Genomic DNA, 27,001 nt, shown 5'->3' on the forward strand with positions numbered 1-27,001 from the left:
ATGGAAACAACCTAAGTGTCCATCATCGGATGAATGGATAAAGAAGATGTGGCACATATATACAATGGAATATTACTCAGCCATAAAAAGAAACGCAATTGAGCTATTTGTAATGAGGTGGATAGACCTAGAGTCTGTCATACAGAGTGAAGTAAGTGAGAAAGAGAGAGACAAATACCATATGCTAACACATATATATGGAATTTAAGAAAAAAAAATGTCATGAAAAACCTAGGGGTGAAACAGGAATAAAGACACAGACCTACTAGAGAATGGACTTGAGGCTATGTGGAGGGGGAAGGGTAAACTGTGACAAAGCGAGAGAGAGGCATGGACATATATACACTACCAAACGTAGGGTAGATAGCTAGTGGGAAGCAGCCGCATAGCAGAGAGCTAGGTGCTTTGTGACCGCCTGGAGGGGTGGGATAGGGACGGTGGGAGGGAGGGAGACGCAAGCGGGAAGCGATATAGGAGCATATGTGTATATATAACTGATTCATTTTGTTGTGAAGCTGAAACTAACATACCATTGTAAAGCGATTATACTCCAATAAAGATGTTAAAATGAAAAAAAAAAGAATAGCAATGAGATAAAAATCAAAGAATAGCAAGAGAGAGAGAGTTGTAGAATAGATTTGTTTTGTTTTATTGTGGGAAATGTGTGTGTGTGTGTGTGTGTATGTTGTTTTGCAGTCTGACCAGGCGTTGTCCTGATACCAATCATACTACCCCTGCGCTTCTGCCTGAAGGAGAGCTTGCTCAGTGATCTGAATGGGATTGGCTCTGCTCACTAGGCAATGAGCGTCAACAGCAAAAGGGATGTCCTCTCTGTCTGTCAAACCTTTTCTAAACCAAGCGAGCAAATGTTCCAAAGCAGGAAGATGTTCAGATGCCTTCTACTAATTTCCTCAGAGCATAAATTGTGAGCCCATGGTTATGGCCAACCTTGACCCCTTTCTTGAGGCCCTGAGAGACAGACAGATTTCTCCTCAGTCTTTTGTAGAAACACAAAAAGCAAGCAATGCTTTCTGTACTAAGAAGTGTAAAGCAGGGTACTTATGGATGCTCCATAAATTCTCCTTTATTGCAGATATGAGTCTTATCTTCTTGGAAGGATCACACAGTCTTGGTGTACCTTGCTTAAGAATAATAGACAGTAGTTACAGCCTGTTCATCTCATCTGCTCTCCATGAAAAAAAGAGAATCATAATATATAGTGTTAGGGGTATCGTCACCCCATCCTTCGGGATTTCCTTAAGGTTGTGCGTAGATAAAGGTCTGGAAGGAGACACAAGAAACCATCCATAGTGGGTACCCAGAGGCAGTGAGAACAGAGAGGATGCGGGTAGGAAGGCTTTCTGTGTGGTGTGAATATTTTACAAGTGTTTATTACTTTGTAATTAAACTCTTTTCTTTCCTGCTAAGAATTCATGCTGTATGCCTGTTGTGTGTATGAAAAGGGACGCCCTAAGGGACTTCCCTCGTGGTCCAGGGGTTAAGACTCTGTGGCCAAAAAAAAAAGGACTCCCCAAAAGTATGATCTGAGGAAAAGCGTGGCCCTGCATTTTCCTGTCTACCTCCATGAAAGAGTTGAATCACTCTCCATTTAGGTATGCACATTTGTTAGTTGCTTTCCTTTCATAAAGGGTACCAATTCTAGGTTGGTTATGCTTAATTATACCATAGGACTTCTACACTTCAGGCTCTTATCAGAAAATACAACCTTGAATTTTCTGGTGTTGAATTATTAACAAAAGTTTAGTTGTAAAAATCATGCTCAGGGAGAACAGCCCGATGGGAATGGACCCATTCTCTAGCCATTCTAAATTTTGTTAGGTCTGGGGACAGATCCCTGGAGAGATTTCTTGGGCCACATTGTCCCAACACCCCTCTCCCTCATGACATGGCCCTTTTCTGACCTACATTTGGCATTTTGCCTTGAGTCTACACTGAGAGGTATTTTAAGAAACAGTGAAATTTTAGTCACCATGGTATAATACTGTAGAACTGTTATTAAGAACATTTTCTGGACATCACAACAATATAGGAAAAGCAACATTTTTTCCTGAGCATCTTGTCCTCTTTTATCTTATGGATACTGTGAATCTTGTAGTAGCTTTGCTTTCCCTTGGGCATTAGGAAACTGAGCCAAATTTGTGTTTTTCTCTGTATCTATGTAGAAGTTCACGGATGAATTTTTAGTGCCTGGGTATTCTATTCCTTTCTATTCTATTCTATTCTACTCTATTCTATTTTCAACCCTAGGTGTTACATTTTTCTACCTTTTTACTTTTCCTTTGCTCCCTTTTCTCATTTATATTAGTAGATTTTTATTGTTATATTTTATGTATTTCTATAAATGACTCCAAATCCTTTTTTTTAAAAAGAAAAAAATAGGGCTTCCCTGGTGGCGCAGTGGTTGAGAGTCTGCCTGCCAATGCAGGGGACACGGGTTCGTGCCCCGGTCCGTGAAGATTCCAGATGCCGCGGAGTGGCTGGGCCCGTGAGCCATGGCTGCTGAGCCTGCGTGTCCAGAGTCTGTGCTCCGCAACGGGAGAGGTCACAACAGTGAGGGACCCGTGTACCGCAAAAAAATAAATAAATAAAATAAATAAATAAAGTGTACTAAGGGATTCACTTTACCTTTGGAGCATATAATTTGCTAAATCTCACATGATTGCCGAAGTCTTGTGCAATGATTCTGAGTCTACCATATTAATACCAGTGTCCTCAATATTAACATCAAACCCTATTATCACAACTCTAGAGTGACCATGAGAGTCACAGAAACTTATAAAGTCAATACTGTCTACAGCAAGCTGTTGTGTTTTGGGTTAGTGAAAAATGTCATAAAACTTGAACTCTAGACCCAGTTAGTTTGTTCATTCATTTAAATATTTATCACTATTTTACTATGTACTGGGCACACAGGTTCTGTGGATACAATGGTAAACAAAAAACAAACATGGCCTGTGCCCTCATAGAGTTTATAATCTAGACGTGAAGACAGGCACTAATCAAATAATCCCACAAATGTAATTACAGGCCATAAGTAGGCTTTGGGAGCATATGATGTGGAATCAGAACTTGTCTTGGGAGTCAGGGAAGACTTCTGCAGATCCTAGATCTGCAGGATGTCTAGAAGTTTGGGGAGAGGATAGGAAGAAGTAAGAAGCATTTTGGGAAGGAGGAAAAGTGTGTGCAAAAGCCATGTGGCAGGAGGGAGCACAGGACAATGGGGGAACTGAAAGAGGAGCTGTGTGGTGAAATGCAGACATCTGAGGGACAGTGGTGCTAGCTGAGGCTATGCCAGCAGACAGGTGGAGTGCCACTGAAGCATTTTAAATAATGACTATCTGTGAGCTATAGTAAATGATCCAACCTTTCTAACCCTGTTTTCTCGGGTGTAAAACTGATCCTTAAGTGCATGGTAAATGCTGAGCTACCAATCCAGCTACTGGTATTGGGGATTTAAGCTAAACTTTCTCTAGGGACCAGCACACTGGAAATTTCCATCTACTCAAGAGGAAAGCCATCTATAGAAAAAGAGCCCTTGGGGAGTTGTGTTTTTTTTTTTTTTTTTAATGAAATTATTCACTGTGAAAGAATAGTCTCAAATGTAAATAGGTCTGGATGGATAACCTACAGGGATCAGTGTCTGCCCCATCCCCTTCAGGTACAAAGGCTTTAACTTAATGCTATGTTAATCTCCACAGAAAACTTGCAATATGCAAAACACTTTCAGATATATTATTTTGTTTAATTCACACAAGTCTGTGACTTAAGTATCATTTTTTTATCTTTCAGTGATGATAAAACTAGGCACCAGAGAAATAATTTACCCAAGGTCATATCGTTAGAAAATAATAGAGCTGGGATTCAAACTCAGGTAGTCTGGTCCAAATCCATATAAACAACAGTCATCACAGGGGTCCCTACAAGAATGAATGTGGCTGGAATTCCCTGTCAGACCTTGTAGTGTCTGTGAAGATGAGGGGGAAAGGGAAAACTGGATCCATCAGTCCTCATTCCGTGAACCAATGTAAAAGCAATCTTATCTTCTAAGGAAATGCCCTCAACTTCTCCTATCAACCTAGTCAGGTAAGGCAGGAGCAGAGAGTCATTTATCAATGTATGGTAGACCTTGGTATCTGCCAGAGATTAGTTCCAGAACCCCCGAGGATACCAACATTCACAGATGTTCATGTCCCTAATATAAAATGGTGTAGTATTTGCATATAACCTACACACAACCTCCCATATACTTTAAATCATCTCTAGATTACTTAAAATACATAATACAATGCAAGTGCTATGTAAATAGTTGTCTGCACAGTATAATTTCAAGGTTTGCTTTTTGGAACTTTCTGAAATTTTTTTCAAATATTTTTGATCTGCTGTTGGTTCAATCTTTGGATGTGGAAACCACGGGTATGGAGGGCCAGCTGTATGTAACTACATGAGATGGTCCCCAGCCTAAAAGAAGGAAGTGAAACCGATAAACCCTCTGCCTACAGTGATAAAAGATTCTGTTTCCCCAGATGGCCTCGACAGGGTGTGTGTTCTGTGAGACTTATGCTTTATAAAGAGAAGGGAAATGTCACCAGACTCATATCTGTAGAACTTTATTAGCATTCTGTAAAGAGGGAGAAAATAACATGGTACTAGCTGTTAATACTTCTGTTTTAATAAGAAAACAACCTTTGGAACAAAATCAGACCCACACTGGGATAGAATAGGATGTCCTAGACACAACAAGTACTGACTTGGTGTGGGGTTATTAAGAAGCAAGCTCTCCAGTCATGCTGAGCCTATGGGCAGGATCTATTTTCAGTTTTCAACTTGTCCTGAGACCTTGTAAGCCTCTTGCCAAGTTGATTAGAGGAGCATCTGTGGAAACCGATGAAGAATGTCACATTACCTAGGAAGAGAGCAACAGAGTGCTGTAAACTCTTATCTGGATTAAAGTATCCAAAAGTGAAAAAAAAAAAAGGCTAGCTAGTCGTTGAGTCAAATCTTTTGTTAACAAGGAAAAGGAAAGACCTCCTCTGGATGGACCAACTCTGTATTCCCCGGGCAACTAGGTGTCCATTTTTCTACTTCTGACAGTCCCAAGCTGGATGCGGTTTGGCCTGAGAATCAAGTTTTCTTTGTAGACTTCTTTGCTTGGGTGCTTGACTTCTGCTGTCCAGACCTCTTGCAGAGGCAGTGCTCTTACCTCTTGTTTGCTCACTGGGTTCCTGTCTGCCTGGCTTTGGGTATTCCTGGTCTCCTAAAGCATTCCTTTGGGATGTCTGGTCAACTTGGTTTCGTCTACTTGCCCGGTTTCTGGCACACTCTGAATTTTGCCTGCCTTTGGCTTCTGGATCACTGATTTTTTTTTTTTTTGGTTCTTGTGTATTTCTAAACTGTTTTTTCATGCTCGCTGGCCCACTGCTTAGCAGACATCCACTTCCAACTTCCCTTACCTGTTTGATTTTTTTTTACCTGTCTTTGCAAAGTGCTATCATTATTCACAACCCCAAAACTGACATTTTTAGAGCCTGAGATGGAGCAATCACAAGGAAATACCTTCTTGGAAAGAGGAAATGCAAGATTAGAGTGGAAGGTTTTTTAGCCTTCTTTAGATCTGAATCTCAAAAGGCAATAACAAAGAGTATAAAGTTAAAAAAATCTGGATTCTAAGAGAAAGCCATTTATTGTTGGTAATACTTATAATAGAACAATAATTATCTAAGAATAATTTAAAGAACCAGACAGAGCATTTATTCTTAATAATATTCTATTTTTCATATCAAGAAAATTTTGTTCCTTTGAACTATATGCTTTCAGCTTATTATGAAATTTTGAATATGTGAATTTCTTTTAAATGGATACAATTGAATCGTGCTATTTTCATAGGGATACACTGGCTCCTTTTGAAAGATTTACTTTTAGATTGTAGGAATTTATGAGAGTTAATTTTTTTTTTTTTGCGGTACGCGGGCCTCTCACTGTTGTGGCCTCTCCCGTTGCGGAGCACAGGCTCCAGACGCTCAGGCTCAGCGGCCATGGCTCACGGGCCCAGCCGCTCCGTGGCATGTGGGATCTTCCCGGACCGGGGCACAAACCCGTGTCCCCTGCATTGGCAGGCGGACTCTCAACCACTGCGCCACCAGGGAAGTCCTATGAGAGTTAATTTTTAAGGTATATATATAGAAAGCTATTCCTTACCAACAGTGTATTTTTCTTATGAATATATTTTTCTTGTCCCTTCAAAATTTATAAATGATGTGACTCTAGAATTGTACAATTGTAGTTTTCCTTGGAATCAGAAAAACAAATCCAGTTATTTTTGTATTTTCCAGAGTAGTATAACTTTATTTTATTTTAAAGTGAATAGAGCAAAACAGCAGAAATGTGTAGGGAATCAGACAGCCTGTGATAAAATTCCAGGTGTGCAGCCTCACAATATGACCTGGGGGAAATTACTCAATGTCTTTTCACCTGAGAAAGATTTTTAACGAACTCCACCTCCACAATCTGTGACCTGGGGTCAAGTCATCCTTGCCACTGGTTTAATCTAGATAAGATTCTAAACTTTACCTCTCTCCATGTGTCCCTATTTTAATAGTTAGACCTTTGCCTTGACCCCTATTCCAGAATTTGTGTTCCAGTTGCCTGTCCAGCACAGTTGATCACCTCTAGGTTTAGAAACCTGCCCTTCACACAGATGACGATTTTTAGACAGATCTTCCAGTTACCACTTCCAGCCTGCTAGTCTGAATCCCAGAATACTATCTCCCCCTGAACTGCCTGATTTTCTGTCAACTTGACTCAGTGATCAACTGCTGCCTTGGACCTCTCATTGACAACTGCTTAGTGAACTATGGCCTGATACCTAGAAATATTTTGAACACTTGCTGGCATGCCAGTATTCCCAAGTTCTAATCCTATCCCAGTGGATATGTTCAAGACTGGTTTTCTTCCCCTCTCTGGCATTAGAGGGCCATACCCAGCCTACTTCCAAGATGCCAGATGTGTGATTCTGTATATGATCCTACAGCACTAAGAAATTGTTAAATTGTGTTCATTATAATCTGTTTCATAAGATAGGGACTTGGGTGACATAGTTCAAAATGATCTCTATTAGTGTAACAATGGTCTAAAGTTTTATAAGAGTTGGTACTTAAGGGATGAGTTTTGTTTTCTAAGAAAATTAATTTGTGTGGAAAAGCTCATTCCCCTAAAACTCAAAAATGGGTTTTTACCTAAAGCTTTTTGGGAAAGTTTCTTGAAGATGCTGACTCTCCATGAAGTTGTTCAATAATAAATTTCAAGAATGGTTGTAAACAAACCTACTTATTCAGTATACCTTTGAACTTAAAAAAAACACAAAACTCCTTTTATTGTTTCTTTTCATCAAAAAAAAGTAATCTTACATGGCCTTCCAGCATTTTATTTTATTTTATTATTTTATTGGCTGCACTGTGTGGCTTGCAGGGATCTGACCAGGGATTGAACCTGCAATGAAAATGTCAAGTCCTAACCACTGGACCGCCAGGGAATTCCTGGCAACATGGCATTTTAGACATCTCTGTGTGTAGTGCTTACTCTGTGCTAGGTATTATGCTAAGAGCTTTATAACATATAACCTCATTTAATCCTCACACAAGTTTATTAACCTATTACTAAAGATGAAACTGAAGCATAGATATTTTAAGTAACTTGCCTGAGGTGACACAGCTAGAAAGTGGCAGAACCGGACAGTTTATCTGTCTCTAGATAGCTCCTAATCATTACATGGAAATAAGAAACACTGAGAAAAAGAGAAAAAAGAAAGGGGGTAAAAATACCTCAGGAAAAGATAAGGAGTATGTGCAACATGAAGTTTGGAATCCTTATGACATTTTCTGGATTGGTTGGTTATAACTGGATTTTACTTGGGGTAATCAGCAAGGAAACAGATGGGTCCTCTAAGAGCTCTGCTATCATCTGAGTGAATCGGCTGTTTCCTGGATTAGGGTGGTTATTCTTGTGTTCAAGAGAATTGGGAAATATTTAGAACTGGTCTTCAGAAGGAAAGAAACACTACAAATCACCCAATGAACTGTGTTCTGGCAGTGCTACCAGGTCATCTCTTGCTGCGTTATGTCTCTATGCAATTTTCCCCTTTAGAGAGCATGGCATATCCCATAAACCAAATTAAGAGGGTAGTCAAACCATATTGTGGAATGCTGTTTGAATACTATGACATTAAGAGTTTGTCTGTATGAAACCCTGAGACTACTGTCAGAGGCTGAAAATATTCTCAGTCTCAGGACAAGTTCATATCCTGCTGAAGACCATAATTCACCCTAATAAGGTAATTCCTTCAATAACTCCCATGTGACAGGTTTTATATAATCATTTTTGACACACTTGCTACAGTCATTGTGAGTTCTCAATACAGGTCTTTTATTGCAACCTTTTCATTAGGGGGGATTTCAATTTCCAGAATTTTAGTATTATGTGTCAAGTAAGACAAAATCCTAGCACCAAATTATTATAGGCTATTCTTTTTTTTTTTTAAGTCCATTCTACTCTCATCCTCCACTCATATCTGTTTCCTCTGCACTTTTTAAAAAATTAATTAATTTATTTATTTTTGGCTGCGTTGGGTCTTCGTTGCTGCGTGCGGGCTTTCTCTAGTTGCGGCAAGTGGGGGCTACTCTTCCTTGCGGTGCGCAGGCTTCTCATTGCAGTGGCTTCTCTTGTTGCGGAGCACAGGCTCTAGGTGCGTTGGCTTCAGTGTTTGTGGCACCTGAGCTCAGTAGTTGTGGCTCACGGGCTCTAGAGCACAGGCTCAGCGGCCATGGCTCATGGGCCTAGGTGCTCTGCGGCATGTGGGATCTTCCCAGACCAGGGCTCAAACCTGTGTCCCCTGCATTGGCAGGCAGATTCTTAACCGGTGAGCCACCAGGGAAGCCCCTATAGGCTATTCTTTTTCCTGAGGAACTATTCCCCCAAAATGTCTCAGTGAATGTACAGATAAGAATAAGGAATGGAATAAATGATTCTGTTTCAGATTCTGAATGTTGCTTTCAAGTTAAAAACTTCTTTAAAATCTATTCTATTCTGATACCTTATATTCTCCTGGCAGCTTCATTTATTCATTCTTTCAACAAATATTTATGAATTACCTTCTATATGCCAGGTACTGTGCTAGGTATTAGAGACATAACAATGACCTAGAATTCTAATTATTCCCTTTTTTCTTTTCTGAAGCATTCCATATAAAAACCAGATACACAAAATACTTGCTCTATTTCATCTTAAGTTTCTGTGTTCCAAAGCTTCCCTGGCACTGCAGTGATTAAGAATCCACCTGCCAATGCAGGGGACACGGGTTTGAGCCCTGGTCTGAGAAGATTCCACATGCCGTGGAGCAACTAAGCCCATGAGCTACAGCTACTGAGCCTGCACTCTAGAGCCTGTGAGCCACAACTACTGAAGCCTGCGTGCCCTAGAGCCCGTGCTCCGCAACAAGAGAAGGCACCGCAATGAGAAGCCCGCGCGCCGCAAGGAGTAGCTCCCGCTCACCACCACTAGAGAAACCCTGTGTGCAGCAACAAAGACCCAGCGCAGCCAAAAATAAATTAAAAAAAAAAAGTTTCTGTGTTCCATACTCTTAACATCATTTCATAACATTTTGGACATAAAAGGTTCGTAATACTTGGTGGTGGTGGTAGTGGAAAATGAGAGAACCATTGTATTTTTTTATTCCAATATCCAATTTGCCTTTTCATAGAAGATAAAACAGAGCCCTGTCTCTCATTTTCGTCTATGTTCTCATGCCTAAAACACAACAGACTTCATTTTTCCTGGAGTACAAACTCAGTCTCTGCCTTGCCTAACCTCTACCCTAAGCCATCTAGTGGATACAGGCTAAACAGTTTGAGTAAGTAATTCATTTGTCTATTCTTTTCTCTAGGGAAGTTCCGGTGAAACATGGGTTCTTTTTTAATTGCATTATTAATCCAGAGCCTAATGTCCTCTTATACTCTTCACTAGTTCCTTTCTTGTTTCCCATTTTGAAGCTTCAAAGATGCTCCTGGTTGGGTCTACTTTCCCAAATCACTCTGTGGTTAACTCAGAGGTCATAAAGTCAAATGCCTACAGGGACCAGACTGGAAAAATAAATAAGTTCTGGGGGCTGGGGCAGGAAAATTGAAGAGTGAGGGGGACCATGGCAAACTGCATCACCTGGGCCCCCTCAAGGAGGAGGATGTGGTACTCAGTGCCAGCTCATTGTTGCTGAGTGAATGAAAGCCTTGGTTAGCTGATGATCTGATTTTCAAGAGTCAAAAATTTGGAACTTTATGTAAAATGTCCTGATCTGTAAATGTTGGACCAGTCAAACAAAATGTGTCTGCCCAGGGCTGCCATTTGCAACCTCTGCTCTCATTGGAGTTGAATGCAAAGAACTAAAAGCATCTAGCTTTCCGAAATGTCCTTGAAGAATGTAAGTTGAGTTCTGTGATCCAACCCCACTATCCAGAGAAAAGGGAAAGAAAGACTTATTAGAAGTGTGATTTGATATTGGTCTAATCGGTATATTTTCAGTAATACTAATTAGTAGAGGGACTTTCCTGGTGGTCCAGTGGTTGAGACTCCGCGCTTCCAATGCAGGGGGCCCGGGTTCAATCCCTGGTCAGGGAACTAGATCCCGCATGCCACAACTAAAACTCCCGCATGCCAGAACTTAAAAAAACCTGGCACAGCCAAATAAATAAATAAATAGTAGATTGTCATTCTGCAGTTAAAAAAATATATATAATAAAGTAATCCATCTTTTATGTAATAAAAGGGGGATGAAATATATATTCAATTTTTAAAATACATTCAATTTTGCTTCTATTTATAAAGGAACACTGGCACTGGAAGAATACAATAAAAATTAATAGAAGTGATTATCTATGTGGGTAGGGACAAGGTAGAAAGGCAAGAGTGTGGGAATAAGACTTCTCAATGTATGTTTTTGTTTAGGTTTTATTTTTGAACTAGGTGAAAGTATTACATGTTCAAAAATTAAAATAAATTTTAAAATGAAAGTAAAAGGCATTAAAATGTCTTTTTTATTGCAGAGAAATGTGGTCGGTTGAAAAATAGATTAGAATGCATAAAATACATAATAGGAAAAAATGCTATAAGGGAAGTGGAATTATTAAAGTTCAAGAAGAAGAAAAGGGAACAATTGTTACATTTCTGATAGCTAAAGAAACAATGTTTCATTTACTCTTCAAATGGGTGATACTCTTTCAATTATATTAAATCAAGATGGTATTTATATTCAACTGGACATACTTAAGAATTGTGTAACTAATTTATTTTTAAATGCCAATATTTAGAACATAATGCTGGAAATAACTTCCTTTACAATTGTTTAATTTTATGAGAAAAAATTCATATGCTGACATAAAAATGAGGAAGATATGCATGTATTTTTCAAAATTCTTTTGGGAGTATGTAAACGAAAAAGTCCAAAGACCATTGATCTTGATTTTTCCTATATTTGAAATCACTGGAGCTGCTCCGTTGGCTCTGTAAGACCAAAGTTATGTTATACATGAGGACTGAGAGGCCACAAATTAGCACCTCTGAACACAACAATACGGATCAGCTACACAACAATTAGTTTTGGATTAGCTAGCTTTTATTTAGAAAAACAAACTTTTAAGTTCCGTAAGAATGAGTGCTAGGTAAACAGGTAAATTTATATGTTTGTAAGGTAGGTCCAGCATAGGACATCAAGAATTCATAGGGCCACTGTAATGAGTGTGGGAAGGAGAGCAAGGTCAAGAGGTAGAAGGTTTCTTATCCAAATTTGCTACAGGTCAACCTGCTTGGACCCATCTTGGGACTCACATAGATAGATTTAAAGCCAAAAGTGCAAGTCCAGTGGTATGAGAGCTCATCAAACCCACCTACAAGTTTCCCAGGATGGACCTTGGGGTAGCTGCTGTTCTACATGGGATGACAAGATAAACTACCCAAGTGAGAAATGAAAATAATCTAAACTAATTTTCCCCTTTCAAATAAGAAAATGTTAACTACACTTAATCTTTGTTGACTCTATATGGAAAATGAACAATCATTTCTTTTCATTTGGTTGAAACTTTGTCCTTGTTATCGGTGTTTATATCCTTTACCATAAGAAGTCCCAGACTCTCGGGTCACTCTTTGTCTCCCACCCCCTAACTCACTCAAAGCTCTTCACATCACCTATTTTGAATCCCTTTACCACACTCCCCAATTTCTGAGACTCTTCCACTGTGTCCTCTGGAATTCACAGTCCATCTTCATCAAAAACCTTTGTATCCTCAGTCTCTTCTCTGAATATTTCCTTCACCTTCCTGTTCTAAAGCAAACCTGGTTCACCCCTGGTGGATGCTGTTGTCCCTGCAGCCTTCCCAGAGCCCTTGTACCACTGGACTTGGAGGTGGGAGAGGGATCCTCTTTGCTCTTCATTGTTTCTCTCAGGTTATTCTCCCCACCTCCTATCTAATTCTTCCCCCTACCCAGTATTTGTTTTTTTAACTCATGTCCTCTGATGTTATCACTCTCCTCATTGTGGTAGTCCCCTACCCGCTCATAGATCACTCTGCCTTATTTCTCAAGGACTTTAGCTTTTGACTACTGGCATCCTATCCAGCATCTCCCTTGTCCTAAATCTTGTTGTTTTTAATATATACATAGATAATTCTCATGATACTCTCTCTTTGACTCTCTTCTAGTGACACTGTATTCCACACTCCTCAGCCATTCACTGCCATTTTCAGATTCCACCCTAGACTTCATCACTTCTTCGTAATCTTAATTTTATGCATCCCATTCTAACTACCACATTGTTGTGGTCACTCTGCAGAAGTGAGATAGATTCCTCTACTTAAATTTTGTTTTGGATGTCAAGACTGATGATGCTACACATATACCAACTTTTTCAGAGTATGAAAAAGTTTGTTGCATACATAAAGAAGCTTTCTGGGGAGAGCAGGGCAGGCTCCAAATTGGTCTGAATATGGCTTGAGGGAGCAGAGAAAGGAGACTTTCTTAGGGTTTATGGTGGTTGGGAGTGGATGGGGCCAGGGTGAATGGTCCTTCACATGGACTGGGTCTTGCATAGTTTGAACTTCCCACTGACACCAAAGGAGCAAGCACCTGGGCTTTCTTATCAGTTTTCCCAGATGTGGGGCACAGAGAAAAGAGAAGTGGTGGGGCTTGATAGCTGTCATTGAGTATCAAAAATGGAGCTAGACCCTTTATGTTATACCTATCTTTTCAGATCATTCCCCCTTGTTCTCTGACTCCTACAGTCCCTCAACCCCACAAGGACTGGCAATTCACTGATCCTACCACCTTTTTCTGTCCTTAATCTCTCCATATCTACTCTTCCCTCATTTTAAACTCCACGGTGAATCATAATCACTCCCTTACTTACATCCTTGACTTCCTTGGTCCTCTCTCCTTGCTCTTATTTCCTTGGTAAAACCTGATTACATACAATTCTAAGCCTACTCTGAGCCTGCACCCTGGCAGTCAATTATTGCTGGAGGAAAAAAAGCACAAGCACACTGACTTATCCCACTTAAATTTATGACCATGAACTCAAGTGGGCCCTTAATGACACTCAGCAAGCATATGATATTTTTTTCCTAGTCTATTCATCTTTCCATTCTCCTGGATGACTATTTCGCACCTTCGCTTCTCTCTTCACCTTCCCTTGCTCTTCTGAATCTCCTCCCCGCTGATGACCTGACTTCCTATGTCTCTGAGAAAACTGAAACAGTCAGAAGAGAACTTCCACAGACTTCCACCACCACTTCTACCACCTGCCTGCCAGTTTCCATAGATGAACAGACTGTGCTCCTGCCTATAGATAATCCTTTCATTTGTGTGCTAGGTTCTAAACTCTTTCTTTCTCAAGGACACTGCTCCAGCAATTCTTCCTTCTTGCCCCTTCGTAAAATTTTCCTTCTCTTCTAGATCATTCTCATCAAAAACAAATATTTCTCCCAGTTTTTTTGCCAACCCACTTTTGGCTCCACTTCCACCACCAGTTACTGTGGTAGTGGGCTCCCCACCACCATTTTGGGGCTCCCTTTTGCAGGAAAACTTCTCAAAAGAATTGCCTATAATATTAGCTATCTCCAATTCCTCTCCTCCCATTTTTTTCTTAAATCCATTCCAATCAAATTTTTCCCCTTTTGCTCCACTGAAATATTACCAGTGACTCCATGGCACCAAATCCAATAGTCAATTCTCAGTCCTCACTCACATACTGAGCACTCACACCTTCTTGATAACATTATATTCACTTGGCTTCCAGGCACCTCATTCTTGGCTCGCCTACTTCACTGGCTGCTCCTTCTCAGCCTCCTTTGCTGGCTCATCCACTCTCCTGCCTTGAAGTTGCAAGGTTTCCTCCTTGCTTCTCTTCTATTTATACTCACTCCCTTGGTGATCTTGTCTAGTTTTGTGGCTTTAAATATCATTTAAATGCTGACACCTCTCCACTTTTTGACAAATATAAGTTTCTGATGACTTTTAGATCATACTACTGAACTGGCAAAAACACCTATATATCTGGGCTCCTCCCTTACCTCTTTGGTACAGTTCCTCAGAGCTGTCTGTCTTCTGGGCTGCAGTCCTCAGTAACGGGACCGAATAAAACATAACTCTCATCTTTAAAAAAAATGTGGCTATCTCTCATATATCCCTAGCTTGGACCACCCTTCTTAACCCCGGACTCATATGTACAACTGCTTACTCAAGGTCTCCACTTGAATTTCTAATAGATATCTCAAATGTAACAAAGTCCAAAGCTGAATTCCTGATCTTTCTCCCCAAAGCAACTCTACCTTTAGTCTTCCTCATCTCCATTGGTTTGTTTTCTTTTTTACATATCACCTATCAGCTTTATTATCCTATTTGATTTTCTTGTTTATTACATTTATTACTTATTATTTATTACTTATACTTATGTAATATCCACAAGCCCTGGGGTTTTTGTATTTTGCTCAAGTATATAACCAATCAACTAGAACAATGTCTGGGTGCTCAATTAATATTTATTTATTGAATGAATGAAAGAACGAATTAAACCAGTACTTATCATACTTAGAAATTACCTTAGTCTCTTAACCCAAACTGAAAATCAATGAAAAACGGGTTTATTTGTCAGCAATAAAATACCACACAGTGTTTTTTAAAATTTAATTTAATTTTTATTTTTTATACAGCAGGTTCTTATTAGTTACTTATTTTATACACATCAGTGTATACACGTCAATCCCAATCGCCCAATTCATCACACCACCAGCACCCACCCCTGCCGCTTTCCCCCCTTGGTGTCCATATGTTTGTTCTCTACATCTATGTCTCTATATCTGCCTTGCAGACTGGTTCATCTGTACCATTTTTCTAGATTCCACATATATGCACTAATAGATGATATTTGTTTTTCTCTTTCTGACCTATTTCACTCTATGAGTCTCTAGGTCCATCCACGTCTCTACAAATGACCCAATTTTGTTCCTTTTTCTGGCTGAGTAATATTCCACCGTATATAGGTACCACATCTTCTTTAACCATTCATCTGTCGATGGGCATTTAGGTTGCTTCCATGATCTGGCTATTCTAAATAGTGCTGCAATGAGCACTGGGGTGCATGTGTCTTTCTGCATTATGGTTTTCTCTGGGTATATGCCCAGTAGTGGGATTGCTGGGTCATATGGTAATTCTATTTTTAGTTTTTTAAGGAACCTCCATACTGTTCTCCATAGTGGCTGTATCAACCTACATTCTCACCAACAGTGCAAGAGGGCTCCCTTTTCTCCACACCCTCTCCAGCATTTGTTGTTCGTAGATTTTCTGATGATACCCATTCTAACTGGTGTGAGGTGATACCTCATTGCAGTTTTGATTTGCGTTTCTCTAATAATTAGTGATGCTGAGCAGCTTTTCATGTGCTTCTTGGCCATCTGTATGTCTTCTTTGGAGAAATGTCTTTTTAGGTCTTCTGCTCAGTTTTGGATTGGGTTGTTTTTTGAATATTGAGCTGCATGAACTGTTTATATATTTTGGAGATTAATCCTTTGTCCATTGATTCGTTTGCAAATATTTTCTCCCAATCTGAGGGTTGTCTTTTCATCTTCTTTATGTGCCTTTGCTGGGCAAAAGCTTTTAAGTTTCATTAAGTCTCATTTATTTTTGTTTTCATTTCTATTACTCTAGGAGGTGGATCAAAAAAATCTTGCTGTGATTTATGTCAAAGAGTGGTCTTCCTATGTTTTCCTCTGAGTTTTATACGTGGTAATAAAATACCACACAGGTTTTAAACCTGTGTCTGTGCTTGGACGGGGAGGGGTGGGGGCGGACAAGAAAGCATCTCTTCATAAACAGAAAGCACTAGAACAAAGCTTAGGTAAAAACCACAGTAATAGTGAGTAAAGGTTTGCTTCTGGGGAAACCTCTTGTCAGAGCAACAGGCCCGAATGAGTTCTAACTGGCCACCTAAACTTTGTTGGCGTCACGTGAAAAGGTGGTATACCGGGTAAAAAGAAGCAAAAACATATCTTCCTCCATTACAAGTTACTAGGATCAACAGCTGTTCTCCCGCTAGGGTGGCTGTTTTTTCCCTTATTTGGACTTCACTGTCAAAAGAAAGACACCACACCCTGTGCTATGTAGCCTTAACTGAGTAGCTATGCCACGTCCTAGGTCTCCTGTCTTCAGTACTGTATTTAACTCAGTAATATTTTTCTTTTTTCTTTTGACTCAGGGTTCCTGGGTGGGGCCAGGAAAACTCTGAAGCTGTCTGAAAACAATACAGACCCAAAAGGTCAGACTTGCTAAAAAGTACTCAGGAAAAAAGTTGAAGGCCGTTAGAGAACTGTATTTGGCGGGCACGTTGACTTCAGCAGAGGGGAGCCCCGTCTGCGTTCGCTCAGGGGATGCGCCCGCCGGCGCCTCCCGCGGCCAAACGGACCACCATGCTCCAAGGAGAAAAAGCCGGTCCCCCGGGAAGGAGCCCCAAGCTTCCCTTGAATTTCCACGCAACCCGCCCAGACACGTCCGGCCTGAAGGAGCAGAGTCCAAAGGGAGCGTCAGACCCTCCGGGCGGGGTGGGGACGCGCAGCGTTGGGAGCGGGAAGCCGGGAACAGGCACTCAGGTCGGCGACGTCTCAGCGCTGGGCTCTCCCGTCCGCGGGGCGCAAGCCCTCACCCGGCTCGACCAGCCCCTTCTGGCGCCGAGCGTGCGACACCCCCTCTTCCGCGGCGCCCCACCCCTCCTCCGCACGCCTCCCCTTTAAGCGCGAGGCGCAGTTGGATTTGTGTCGGCCGAGGCGAGGCGCGACTCCCCTTTATGCCGGAGACGGCGGCGGCTCTGACAGCCGCGGCAGCCCGGCGAGGAGAGTAGGAGGCCGGGCCTCGGGCAGCCGGCTGCAGTCACCGCAGCAGGGCCGGGGGAAGCGCGGCGCGCGCCGCCGCGGGGGCGGAGGAGTGGGCGGGCCCGGCCGAGCTGGGGGCGGGGGAAGGCGGGGAGCCGGGTCGCCAGCGCTCGGGTCCGCCTCTGACTGCGGCGCGGCGGGGCGATGTGTGATTACCATGGCGAGGAGTCTCTGTCCGGGGGCCTGGCTAAGGAAACCCTGTTACCTCCAGGTAGGCCGGCGGCGAGCCCGCCGCGCGCCCTCTCTCTGCGCGGGACTCGCCCGTCTCCCTCCTCCCTCCCTGGGTCCGGCGCCCGCCCGAACCCCGCTGCCCCCTGCCGTCCGGCACCTGGCGGCGCGCCCTCCCCCGCCGCCCGGGCGCCGCAGCCCCAGCCGCTGTCCCGCCGCCCCCGCATGTCGGCCGGCCCGGGCTCGCCCTCGCGCCCCTCTCATCCCGAGAGCCCCGGGACGTGACCCGGGTGCGACCCTACGCCCCTCGCGTTCGGGGCTCCGCAGTCTGGGCTCGGGACGTGCCGCCGTCTTCTCCCTGGGCCGGTGCTCTCCTCCCCCCTCCGTGGTGGGCCCCTCAGGGCGGCTGTTCTCGACTCTGTTCTGAGTCTTCAGTAGGTGGTAGGAAAGGTGGTGTGTCATTCCTCCATATTTTAGAAAATTATGGTAATTTGTCACGTCAGTGTTTTCCCCAAACCCTGGAGAAGCGGCATGTGCCTCGGGCTGAACCCCTTGGTTCGGTCTCTCCGTCACACCCGTGATTTAAATGGGAGGTAGGGCTCCGAAGCCCAAGCGAGGCGGATGGATGTTTGCGTTTTAAAAGGAAGGGGACAGTGTCTTGGCCGATCTCAGATACCCCAACAATGCAAACGTAATTTTCAGTCATGTCATGTGTACTGTTGGCGTGTTAATTTTTCATGATTTCCCGTTCCACCCTCTGTTCCGCTGCCAGTCTGTGTCTTCGAACCCTACTACTGTCTTCATGTACTGTTGGTCACCAGGGGGACCTAGTAGACACCGTGAGTAGCTGAGCGCAAATCCATTACCCCAGTGGAAAAACAACTACAAATCAATGCCTCGCGTGGGTCTGCAGTGTTGTCTGCATTCAGAGCACAGTATTTCTTTACCGCTTACCTTAAAAGGCTTAAGGCTATTGATAGATTATTTTAGGATGGGAATTCATGCTCAGCTGGTGCTTTTATCAATTATTTTAAAAGTTGAGAAGAAAGCGTCATGGGGCAAGTAAATCTTACATTTTTGTTTGGAAATAGCATGTGTGAATCGTTATTCTGCAATGAGTGATGTACTGCAAGTTGGAAGCATGATTGACAGCCCATGATATGAAGAGTACAGGAGTAAAACGGAACGTTCTGAGTCTTTGTAGCAGCTCCACCAGTAGTAACTGTGCCTTGAGTAACAGTAGAGCTACCCAGTCTAGAATTCAACCCAGGCCAGAGTTATACCTCTTTGTAACCCTTTGTGTAAGAGAGAAAAAAAAAATCTTTCTAGACTCTGTACTCAAAATAAGCTTATTGAGATATTTTAAATGTTTTTTCTTAACTAAAACTGTCTAGCTATTTATTTATTTATTTATTCGATTTCGTGGCAGACTTTTAGACTGTGACTCATTTGGTTCTCACTGTTCTCCACAGGTGTGGTTGTGACTTTTTTTGGCACCATAGTACAAGAGCTTTCAGATTGGCTGAGTTAAGATTAGTTTTACAAATAGTTATGCTTCTGTTAATGGGAAACATTTGGTGTTTCTGCCTTCCTGAATGTGTGCATCATTATCTATTACCAAATTAAGGTAAACGCAGGTTTTAAGCATTTCAAAAGAATTTGGGGGCATAGTGGTATTTTAGTAGGCTACTTCTATATAAAATAATGATTAAATAGAAATCTTTATTGATTATGGTATTATATTTGAGATAAATAAATTTAAAACTTGGGAACCGGGTACGCTGGTGTTTTAAACATTGTCTTGGTATTAGTATTTATTCTCTTTATGAATTTCTTTATGAATTTTCTTGTTGGTTGTCCCTCACCATACTGTTTCAATTTAACCAGCTTTAAAAAAAAAAGGCCTTCAGGTTACTCGTGTCATGCTTTCTTCTGTTCTCTATTGCCTAAATGCCTCACCTTATGTTTTTAATACTTCCTCTACCATTAGGTGCTTCAACCTTGAAATTGTTTTAGGTGAAGTTAAAATAAAATATTTTAATCTAAGACTGTTATACAGCTAGCTATTCAGTTTCTCAGCCACTGAAAGTTGAATTAACATATACAGTACTCTTATTTTTATATTTTTATTGTTTTCTTTTTCTTGAGAATAAAATCATGTTCCTTTGGGAACAGCATGAGGCTTGAGGCATTAGGACAGAGCTGAGTTTTGTTCATTTGTGCATCTGGTTCATTATGCCCTTGAAAATATTTCACAACTTTTCAGTTCTATAGTTTCCACATCATGAAGTGGAGGGTGTAGTTCTTAGCTGAGTAATCACATGAACGTAGTGAGGATTATCTAGAGGAAGTTAAATCTATTTTGTGACACCTTTACTACATTTTTTAATAGAAAAGCATATGAACTTAAATGGTAAATACATATAGGTAAATATGTTAAATTTCTTCAACCAAAGGTCCCTGACTTTCTACCATCCCCCTTTTTATTTATTGAGTATTTATTTATCTGGGGGCATGATATGACTTAATTTTATTGACTCCATTATTTACTTAATAAATATTTGTTGGATGCCTCTCACATGCCAGAAACTGTGAGGTGGTAGAGATTCTAAAGGAGCTAAACAGAACACCTTTGTGGTTCTCATGCAGCTTAAAGTCTAGTCAGGGAGACAAACATTAATAAAATAATCTTAGAAATATATAGTGACATGAGGTATCACCTCACACCGGTCAGAATGGCCATCATCAAAAAATCCACAAACAATAAATGCTGGAGGGGGTGTGGAGAAAAGGGAACCCACTTTCAGTGTTGGTGGGAATGTAAATTGATACAGTCACTATGGAGAACAGTATGAAAGTTTCTTAAAAAACTAATAATAGAACTACCATATGACCCAGAAATTCCACTACTGGGCATATACCCGGAGAAAACCATAATTCAAAAAGACACATGCACCCCAATGTTCATAGCAGCACTATTTACAATAGCCAGGACATGGAAACAACCTAAATGCCCATCAACAGAGGAATGGATAAAGAAGATGTGGTACATAGATACACTGGAGTATTACTCAGCCATAAAAAGGAATGAAATTGGGTCATTTGTAGAGATGTGGCTGGGCCTAGAGAGTGTCATACAAAGTGAAGTAAGTCAGAAAGAGAAAAATATCGTGTTTTAACACATATATGTGGAATCTAGAAAAATGGTATAGATGACCTTATTTGCAAAGCAGAAATAGAGACACAGATGTAGAGAACAAATGTCTAGATACCAAGGGGGAAAGGGGTGGAGTGGGAGGAATTGGGAGACAGGGATGACATATATACACCATTGATACTATGTATAAAATAGACAACTGAGTGGAACATACTGTATAGCACAGGGAACTCTACTTAATGCACTGTGGTGTCCTAAATGGGAGGGAAATCCAGAAGGGAGGGGATATATGTATATGTATGGCTGGTTCATTTTGCTGTGCAGTAGAAGCTAACATAACATTGTAAAGCAACTAGACTCCAATAAAAATTAATTTAGGGCTTCCCTGTTGGCGCAGTGGTTAAGAATCTGCCTGCCAATGCTGGGGACACGGGTTCGAGCCCTGGTCCGGGAAGATCCCACATGCTGCGGAGCAACTAAGCCCGTGCGCCACAACTACTGAGCCAGCGCTCTAGAGCCTGCAAACCACAACTAGTGAGCCCGTGTGCCAAACTACTGAAGCCCGCACGCCTAGAGCCCGTGCTTCACACAAGAGAAGCCACCGCAATGAGAAGCCTGCGCACCTCAACGAAGAGTAGCCCCCGCTCACTGCAACTAGAGAAAGCCCACGTGCAGCAACGAAGATCCAACACAGCCAAAAATAAATAAATAAAATAAATAAATTTTAAAAAATTAACTTAAAAAAAGAAATATATAGTGACAACAGTAAGTGTTACGAAGGAAAAGTGAAGGAATGAAAGACTGCCTGAGAGGAACAGAACAGTTTCTCTCTTTTAAAAAGTATTTTACTACGGAAATTTTTATATATACATAAAGCAGAAAAGAATAATGAACTCTCATGTACCTTATCACTTACCCTCAACAATTATCAGTATTTTGTTTCATCTCCCCTCCCCCATGTCCTCTTTCCAACTAAAGTATTTTGAAGCAAATTTCAGGTATCACATCATTTCGTCCAAATACCTCAGTATGAATTTCTAACAGATAAGGATATCTTTAGACATAGTACCATTATCACGCCTAACAAAATTAATAAACAGTTCCTTATTTTCTCTCACTGTCCTCCTAGATATGCATTACCCTGAGAGGACTGACTAAATTCAATTTGCCATGGGGTGGGTTTACTATGATTTGAGAGGGTCTTTTGGTAAAAACAAAACAAAAGCCTCTCTGCTTACCAGCTTGTTCCTACCAGAAGTTCTTTGCAGGGAAACTAATTCTCATTTCAGGTTTTGGGAGAATGTCTTAGAAAATGTCTGGTTTAATTAACATTTTCATGTAAATGTAATATTTTAATTTAAAGTGAGGCAGTAATTAGTCAACAGATATAAAAGGTCTTGTTTTCTTTGGAACTAGGAGGAGGGGTGAAGAGTATTGAATGTCAAAGATAGGGGGGAAAAAAAAAAAAAAGATAGGGGGAAGAGATGAAGGGCCCAGCAAGAAGAGAGGGAAGTTGCAGACACCAGCTTTGTATACTTGCCGTTTTGCTGTTCATCTTCAAGTGGGTGGAGTCAAAAAGTAGTTTTGTCCTGAGGTGTTCGCGCCTTAGGGCTTGCAAGTTCCTCTTCCTACTGCAATTTACAGGGAAAAAAATTTAAGCAATTAACTTAATTATAAAGGAGCTTCGTTCTCAGTATTTCTTTAATCCAGATATCACTGTGATGATTGGTAATGTTTCTAGAAACCGTAGTATTATGTAATTATAAGTTTTCAGCTATAATATGGCTTAAATAGGCATTTATGGACTAATGTGGGGACCTAAGTACTTTTTGTAGTTTTGTTTATATAGCAAAAGAGATTCTACTGCTTGTGAAGAAAAGAACTGATATTCCATGTAGTAGAATATTATTTAACAATAAAGAAGAATGAAGAATTGATACGTGCTATAACATGGATGAACCTTGAAAACACTGTATGAAAGAAGCCACTCACAAAAGGTCACATATTCTGTGGTTCCATTTATATGAAGTGTCCAGAAAAGGCATATCTATAAAGACAGAAAATAGATTAGTTGTTGCCTAGGGCTGGGAGGGTTGGGGGGAAATGGATATGAGGTTTCTTTTTGTGGTAATGGAAGTGTTCTAAAATTGATGCTTTGCACAACTCTGTGAATACACTAAGAACCATTGAATTGTATACTTTAAATGAATAAACTATACGGTTGTGAATTATATCTCAATAAAGCTGTAAAAAAAAAAAGAAAGAAAAGAAACTGAGTTTATCCCATTCATGTGTTCCTTCTTTCTGCCTCTTGTAGATTCCACTAATGCCAGCTTTTTGGTGCAGGGAGTACTTCATCCAGAGGACTGGTGCAGGCACACTGTTTGCCTTTGCGGCCTCTCTGTGAGCCAGGAGGGATTGTGATATCCCACAAGCATTTACCTGAGCAACAAGCAGCTCATGGCTAGGCAGTATTCTCAGAGCACACTAACTTGCGGTTCTGCCCTTCCTAGCTATTTTGTTGAAAACTTACCTGGGAAATAGTACTTCCTGGACTAGCTAAATGTTGTGGCACATTGAACGGAGTAGAATCCTGTCGATGAGAACAGAATCTGTAGGTGTGTTAACCAGTTTGGACCATTTTTAGGCAGTGTTTTTCTTCCACACACCATTGTGATGATACTCCTTGTGGCCTGCATGGTGACCCAGAATGACACCTGCGTTTGTCTGTTTTTAGCATCATGTTTTCTACAAATTAGGATCCACTTTGTTTGGTGTTTACTCAGTCTGAGTGGGACTGATAACACAGCAGCCCTATAATTTATTGGTTTTACTTTTTAATACCTTCTTCCTTCTCACTATCATTAAGTCCTGGAAGAATGAAAGTTAAGACAATTTAAGCTAATTCTCTATACTTAGATTAGACACATTTTCCATTCCAGTTATTCTGCCTGCATGCCCTGTTACATATAAAAAGCTGGTGCAACTCTAATGGAATTTGAAGTCTGAGACTCTTGGGTACTTCCGAAGGTTTTTCAAGTCCTTTAAATCACAAAAGTTTTAGATTTCTTAAGGCATCCTCTTGACTAACAGTTTCAATATGTGTTCAGTAGGGCTGTCATGAATGGATGGATAGATGGCATGTTCTAATCCGGGTGTTGGCACTTGTTTAACATTTCTGATACTTGCCTGGCTCTTTGACTTACATTAGTACTAGTCTTCAAATATGACTACTGTAGATAGTTTGGTTCTTTATGACTTCATGTGGATATTTTGCAGGATTTAGTGCCAGATAGGGTTACTGATACAGATTAGCTGGTAATAGTGACAATGTTGACAAATATGGTAGTAAGACTAATACGGCTTTTTGCTCATTTTCAGCTCACAGGATTATTCTAAATCTAAGGATAGTAAGAGCAAGTAGTTGTTTCCTGTTCTCCAAAGGGAGAAGGACTATAAGTAGCATGGTTTAATAATATAGGTTTATTATACCTGCTGTTCAGAGCTACACTTTTGCCTTTGCCTGAAACTAAATCTCCAGAATGATGATTAGGTTTCTGAGACTTGTGAATACACAGGGAGCATCTGTATCCCATAATGTCTTAAAATCAAGCATAGAATTATAATGCAGCCTTTTGATATTACCATAAGTTGCTTTTCTACCCCTGTTAGAAACTCAAAAGAAATCGTGAATTCTCAGGCAGATTTCATCCTCAACACACTTTCAGGCTGTAGCATATAGTAAAAAGGTTTCTTCATTGTCATCTTCCTAGTGCCTCAGTTTTTCATCTTAATGTTGTTTTGTATTCTTTATAGAAGTTTTCTTTTTTTAGAAGTTTTCATCTTAATGTTTTCATTTTTTAAAGTTACTTTGAAAAACAATACTATACTATTCTGTTAAATACCATCTTTTTACATTGATTGAAAAGATAAATGTCTCACATTCTTATCTATTTCTAGACATTCAAATATTTTGTGAATAATTTTCCTTTAAAACCCTTTAATCTAGAAAGTATATGAGTTTAGAAAAACCAGGATATTGTAAAATGAGCATGTTTTAAAAACCCAAAATATTAGTGGATGAATTTTTCTTTAGAAATAGTAGGGGATTTTTTTGATGACTATTTAATGAAATTAAATAATTATCTTTTTAGATATGATCATGATGTTGTGGGTATGTTTTTTCTTTCTTTTGTTTTGTTTTTTATTGTGGCCAAAACACACAGTATAAAGTTTACCATCTTAACCATTTTTAAGTGTACAGTACAGGACTGTTAATATATGCACATTTTTGGCAACAGATCTGTAGAACTTTTTCATCTTGCAGAACTGAAACTCTGTACCCATTGCACAACTCCTCATTTTCCCCTCCTCACCAGCCTGGTGACACATTCTATTATACTTTCTGTTTCCATGTGTTTGACTTCTTTAGATAACTCATGTAAGTAGAATCATGCAGTATTTTTTTAAAAATTTTATTATTGTTTATTTTATTTATTTATTTTTGGCTGAGTTGGGTCTTTGTTGCTGTGCACGGGCTTTCTTTAGTTGTGGTGAGCGGGCTCCTCTTCGTTGCGGTGCGCGGGCTTCTCATTGTGGTGGCTTCTCTTGTTGCAGAGCACGGGCTCTACGCCTGTGGGCTACAGTAGTTGTGGCTCGTGGGCTCTAGAGCACAGGCTCGGTAGTTGTGGCGCATGGGCTTAGTTGCTCCGCAGCATGTGGGATCTTCCCAGACCAGGGCTCGAACCCGTGTCCCCTGCATTGGCAGGCAGATTCTTAACCACTGTGCCACCGGGGAAGCCCTGAAGTCAGTGATTAAAGAAAGCATTGTTAGTTTCCCAGTGGTCCTATAACAAATTGCCATAGATTTAGCAGCTTAAGAAAACACACATTTATTTGTACCCGTATCTCACACTTCTGAAGGTTAGAAGTCCCAGGACAGTATGGCCCAGCTGGTTCTCTGCTCCAGGTTTCGCAAGGTTGAAAATCAAGGCATCAGTAGGGTTGAGTTTCTTTCTGGAGCTCTGGGAATGAATTGATTTCCAGGCCCTTTCAGATTGGTTTCAGAATTCCGTTCCATGCTGTAGTAGGACTGAAGGCTCCATTTCCTTGCTGGCTGTTGGCTGGGGGTTGTTCTCAGCTTCTAGAGGCTGCCTCCATTTCTGGGTTCATGGCTTCTTTTCTCCATCTTCAAAGCCAGTAACAGTGGGTGGAGTCCTTCGAATGTTACTCTTCTGCCTCCGCCTTTTACTACCTTTCTCTGCCTCATCTCTCTGACTCCTTCCTCTTCTGCTTTTAAGGGTTCATATGATTACATTGGGTCCACCTGCATAATCCAAGATAATATCTCTAGTTTAAGTCTCTTCACAGCAGCATCTAGATTAGTGTTTGATTAAATAACCAGGGAGTGGGAATGTTGGGAGACAGCTTTAGAATTCTGTCTACCCCAGAAAGAATACAACTGAAAATTCTGACAGTTTAAAAAAATCAATCATTTCCTAAAATATTTTGGTTTTCCCCCCATTACTATTAGGTTTTTAAGATATTGCCAAAGAAGAGATTTTATAAGAGAGTTATTATTGTATTTATCATTCCAGCAATTACTATGAGAGGAATCTTGCATACTTATTAAAGGAAGGAAAACACAAATAAATAGCTGCTGAACAACCACATGTGGTGATACTTGTTTTTACAATAGATACTTTTCTTAAATCTTTTGTATCCTTGTACAAACTGAAGTAAAAGTGGAAAAGTATCACTTTATGAACTCTAAGAAAAGGTTCTTTAAAATGTAACCTATTTCTTTCTGTTTATTACTGTAATTAACTAACATTGTTGTTCTTTACCCCTTAAAGAAGACAATGCTTGGTTTTGTTTTAATGTGCCAGCTTGTAAGATTTTTCAGTCACACCTGATCCAGTAGAACTAAATTCGTATCCAGTGAAGGCAGAGCCTGTTTATTACCCTGGTCTTGTCTTTTATCCTGAGCTTAGTACTCAGGATGTGCAAAATGATATAGTACAGTACATATATTTTTACATATATTCAAAAATATTCTGTAATGACTCTGAGATATTGAACTCCAATAGCTCATGCTAAGCACACACTGCTGTCTCTTTCACATTCTTACTCTTTACTGTTACCACCAGCACCATCATATCATCCTCATCATTGTCATTATAATTGAGGCTCTTGCCACCCC

The 27,001-nt window shown here is 40.7% G+C and overlaps 1 protein-coding gene across 1 annotated transcript in view; it reads left to right on the forward strand.

Annotated features, from left to right (window-relative positions):
• Positions 1–17,598: 17,598 nt before the first annotated feature.
• DIPK1A (divergent protein kinase domain 1A) overlaps positions 17,599–27,001 on the forward strand; it is a 119,777-nt gene continuing 110,374 nt past the window's right edge. The window contains exon 1 of the mRNA XM_060139569.1: positions 17,599–17,685. Within this exon, the coding sequence (XP_059995552.1) occupies positions 17,632–17,685 (54 nt within the window). The 5' untranslated portion in view covers positions 17,599–17,631. The remainder of the gene's footprint in view (positions 17,686–27,001) is intronic.

Source organism: Lagenorhynchus albirostris, chromosome 2, assembly GCF_949774975.1.
Source record: "Lagenorhynchus albirostris chromosome 2, mLagAlb1.1, whole genome shotgun sequence".
NCBI classification, from domain to species: Eukaryota; Metazoa; Chordata; class Mammalia; order Artiodactyla; family Delphinidae; genus Lagenorhynchus; species Lagenorhynchus albirostris.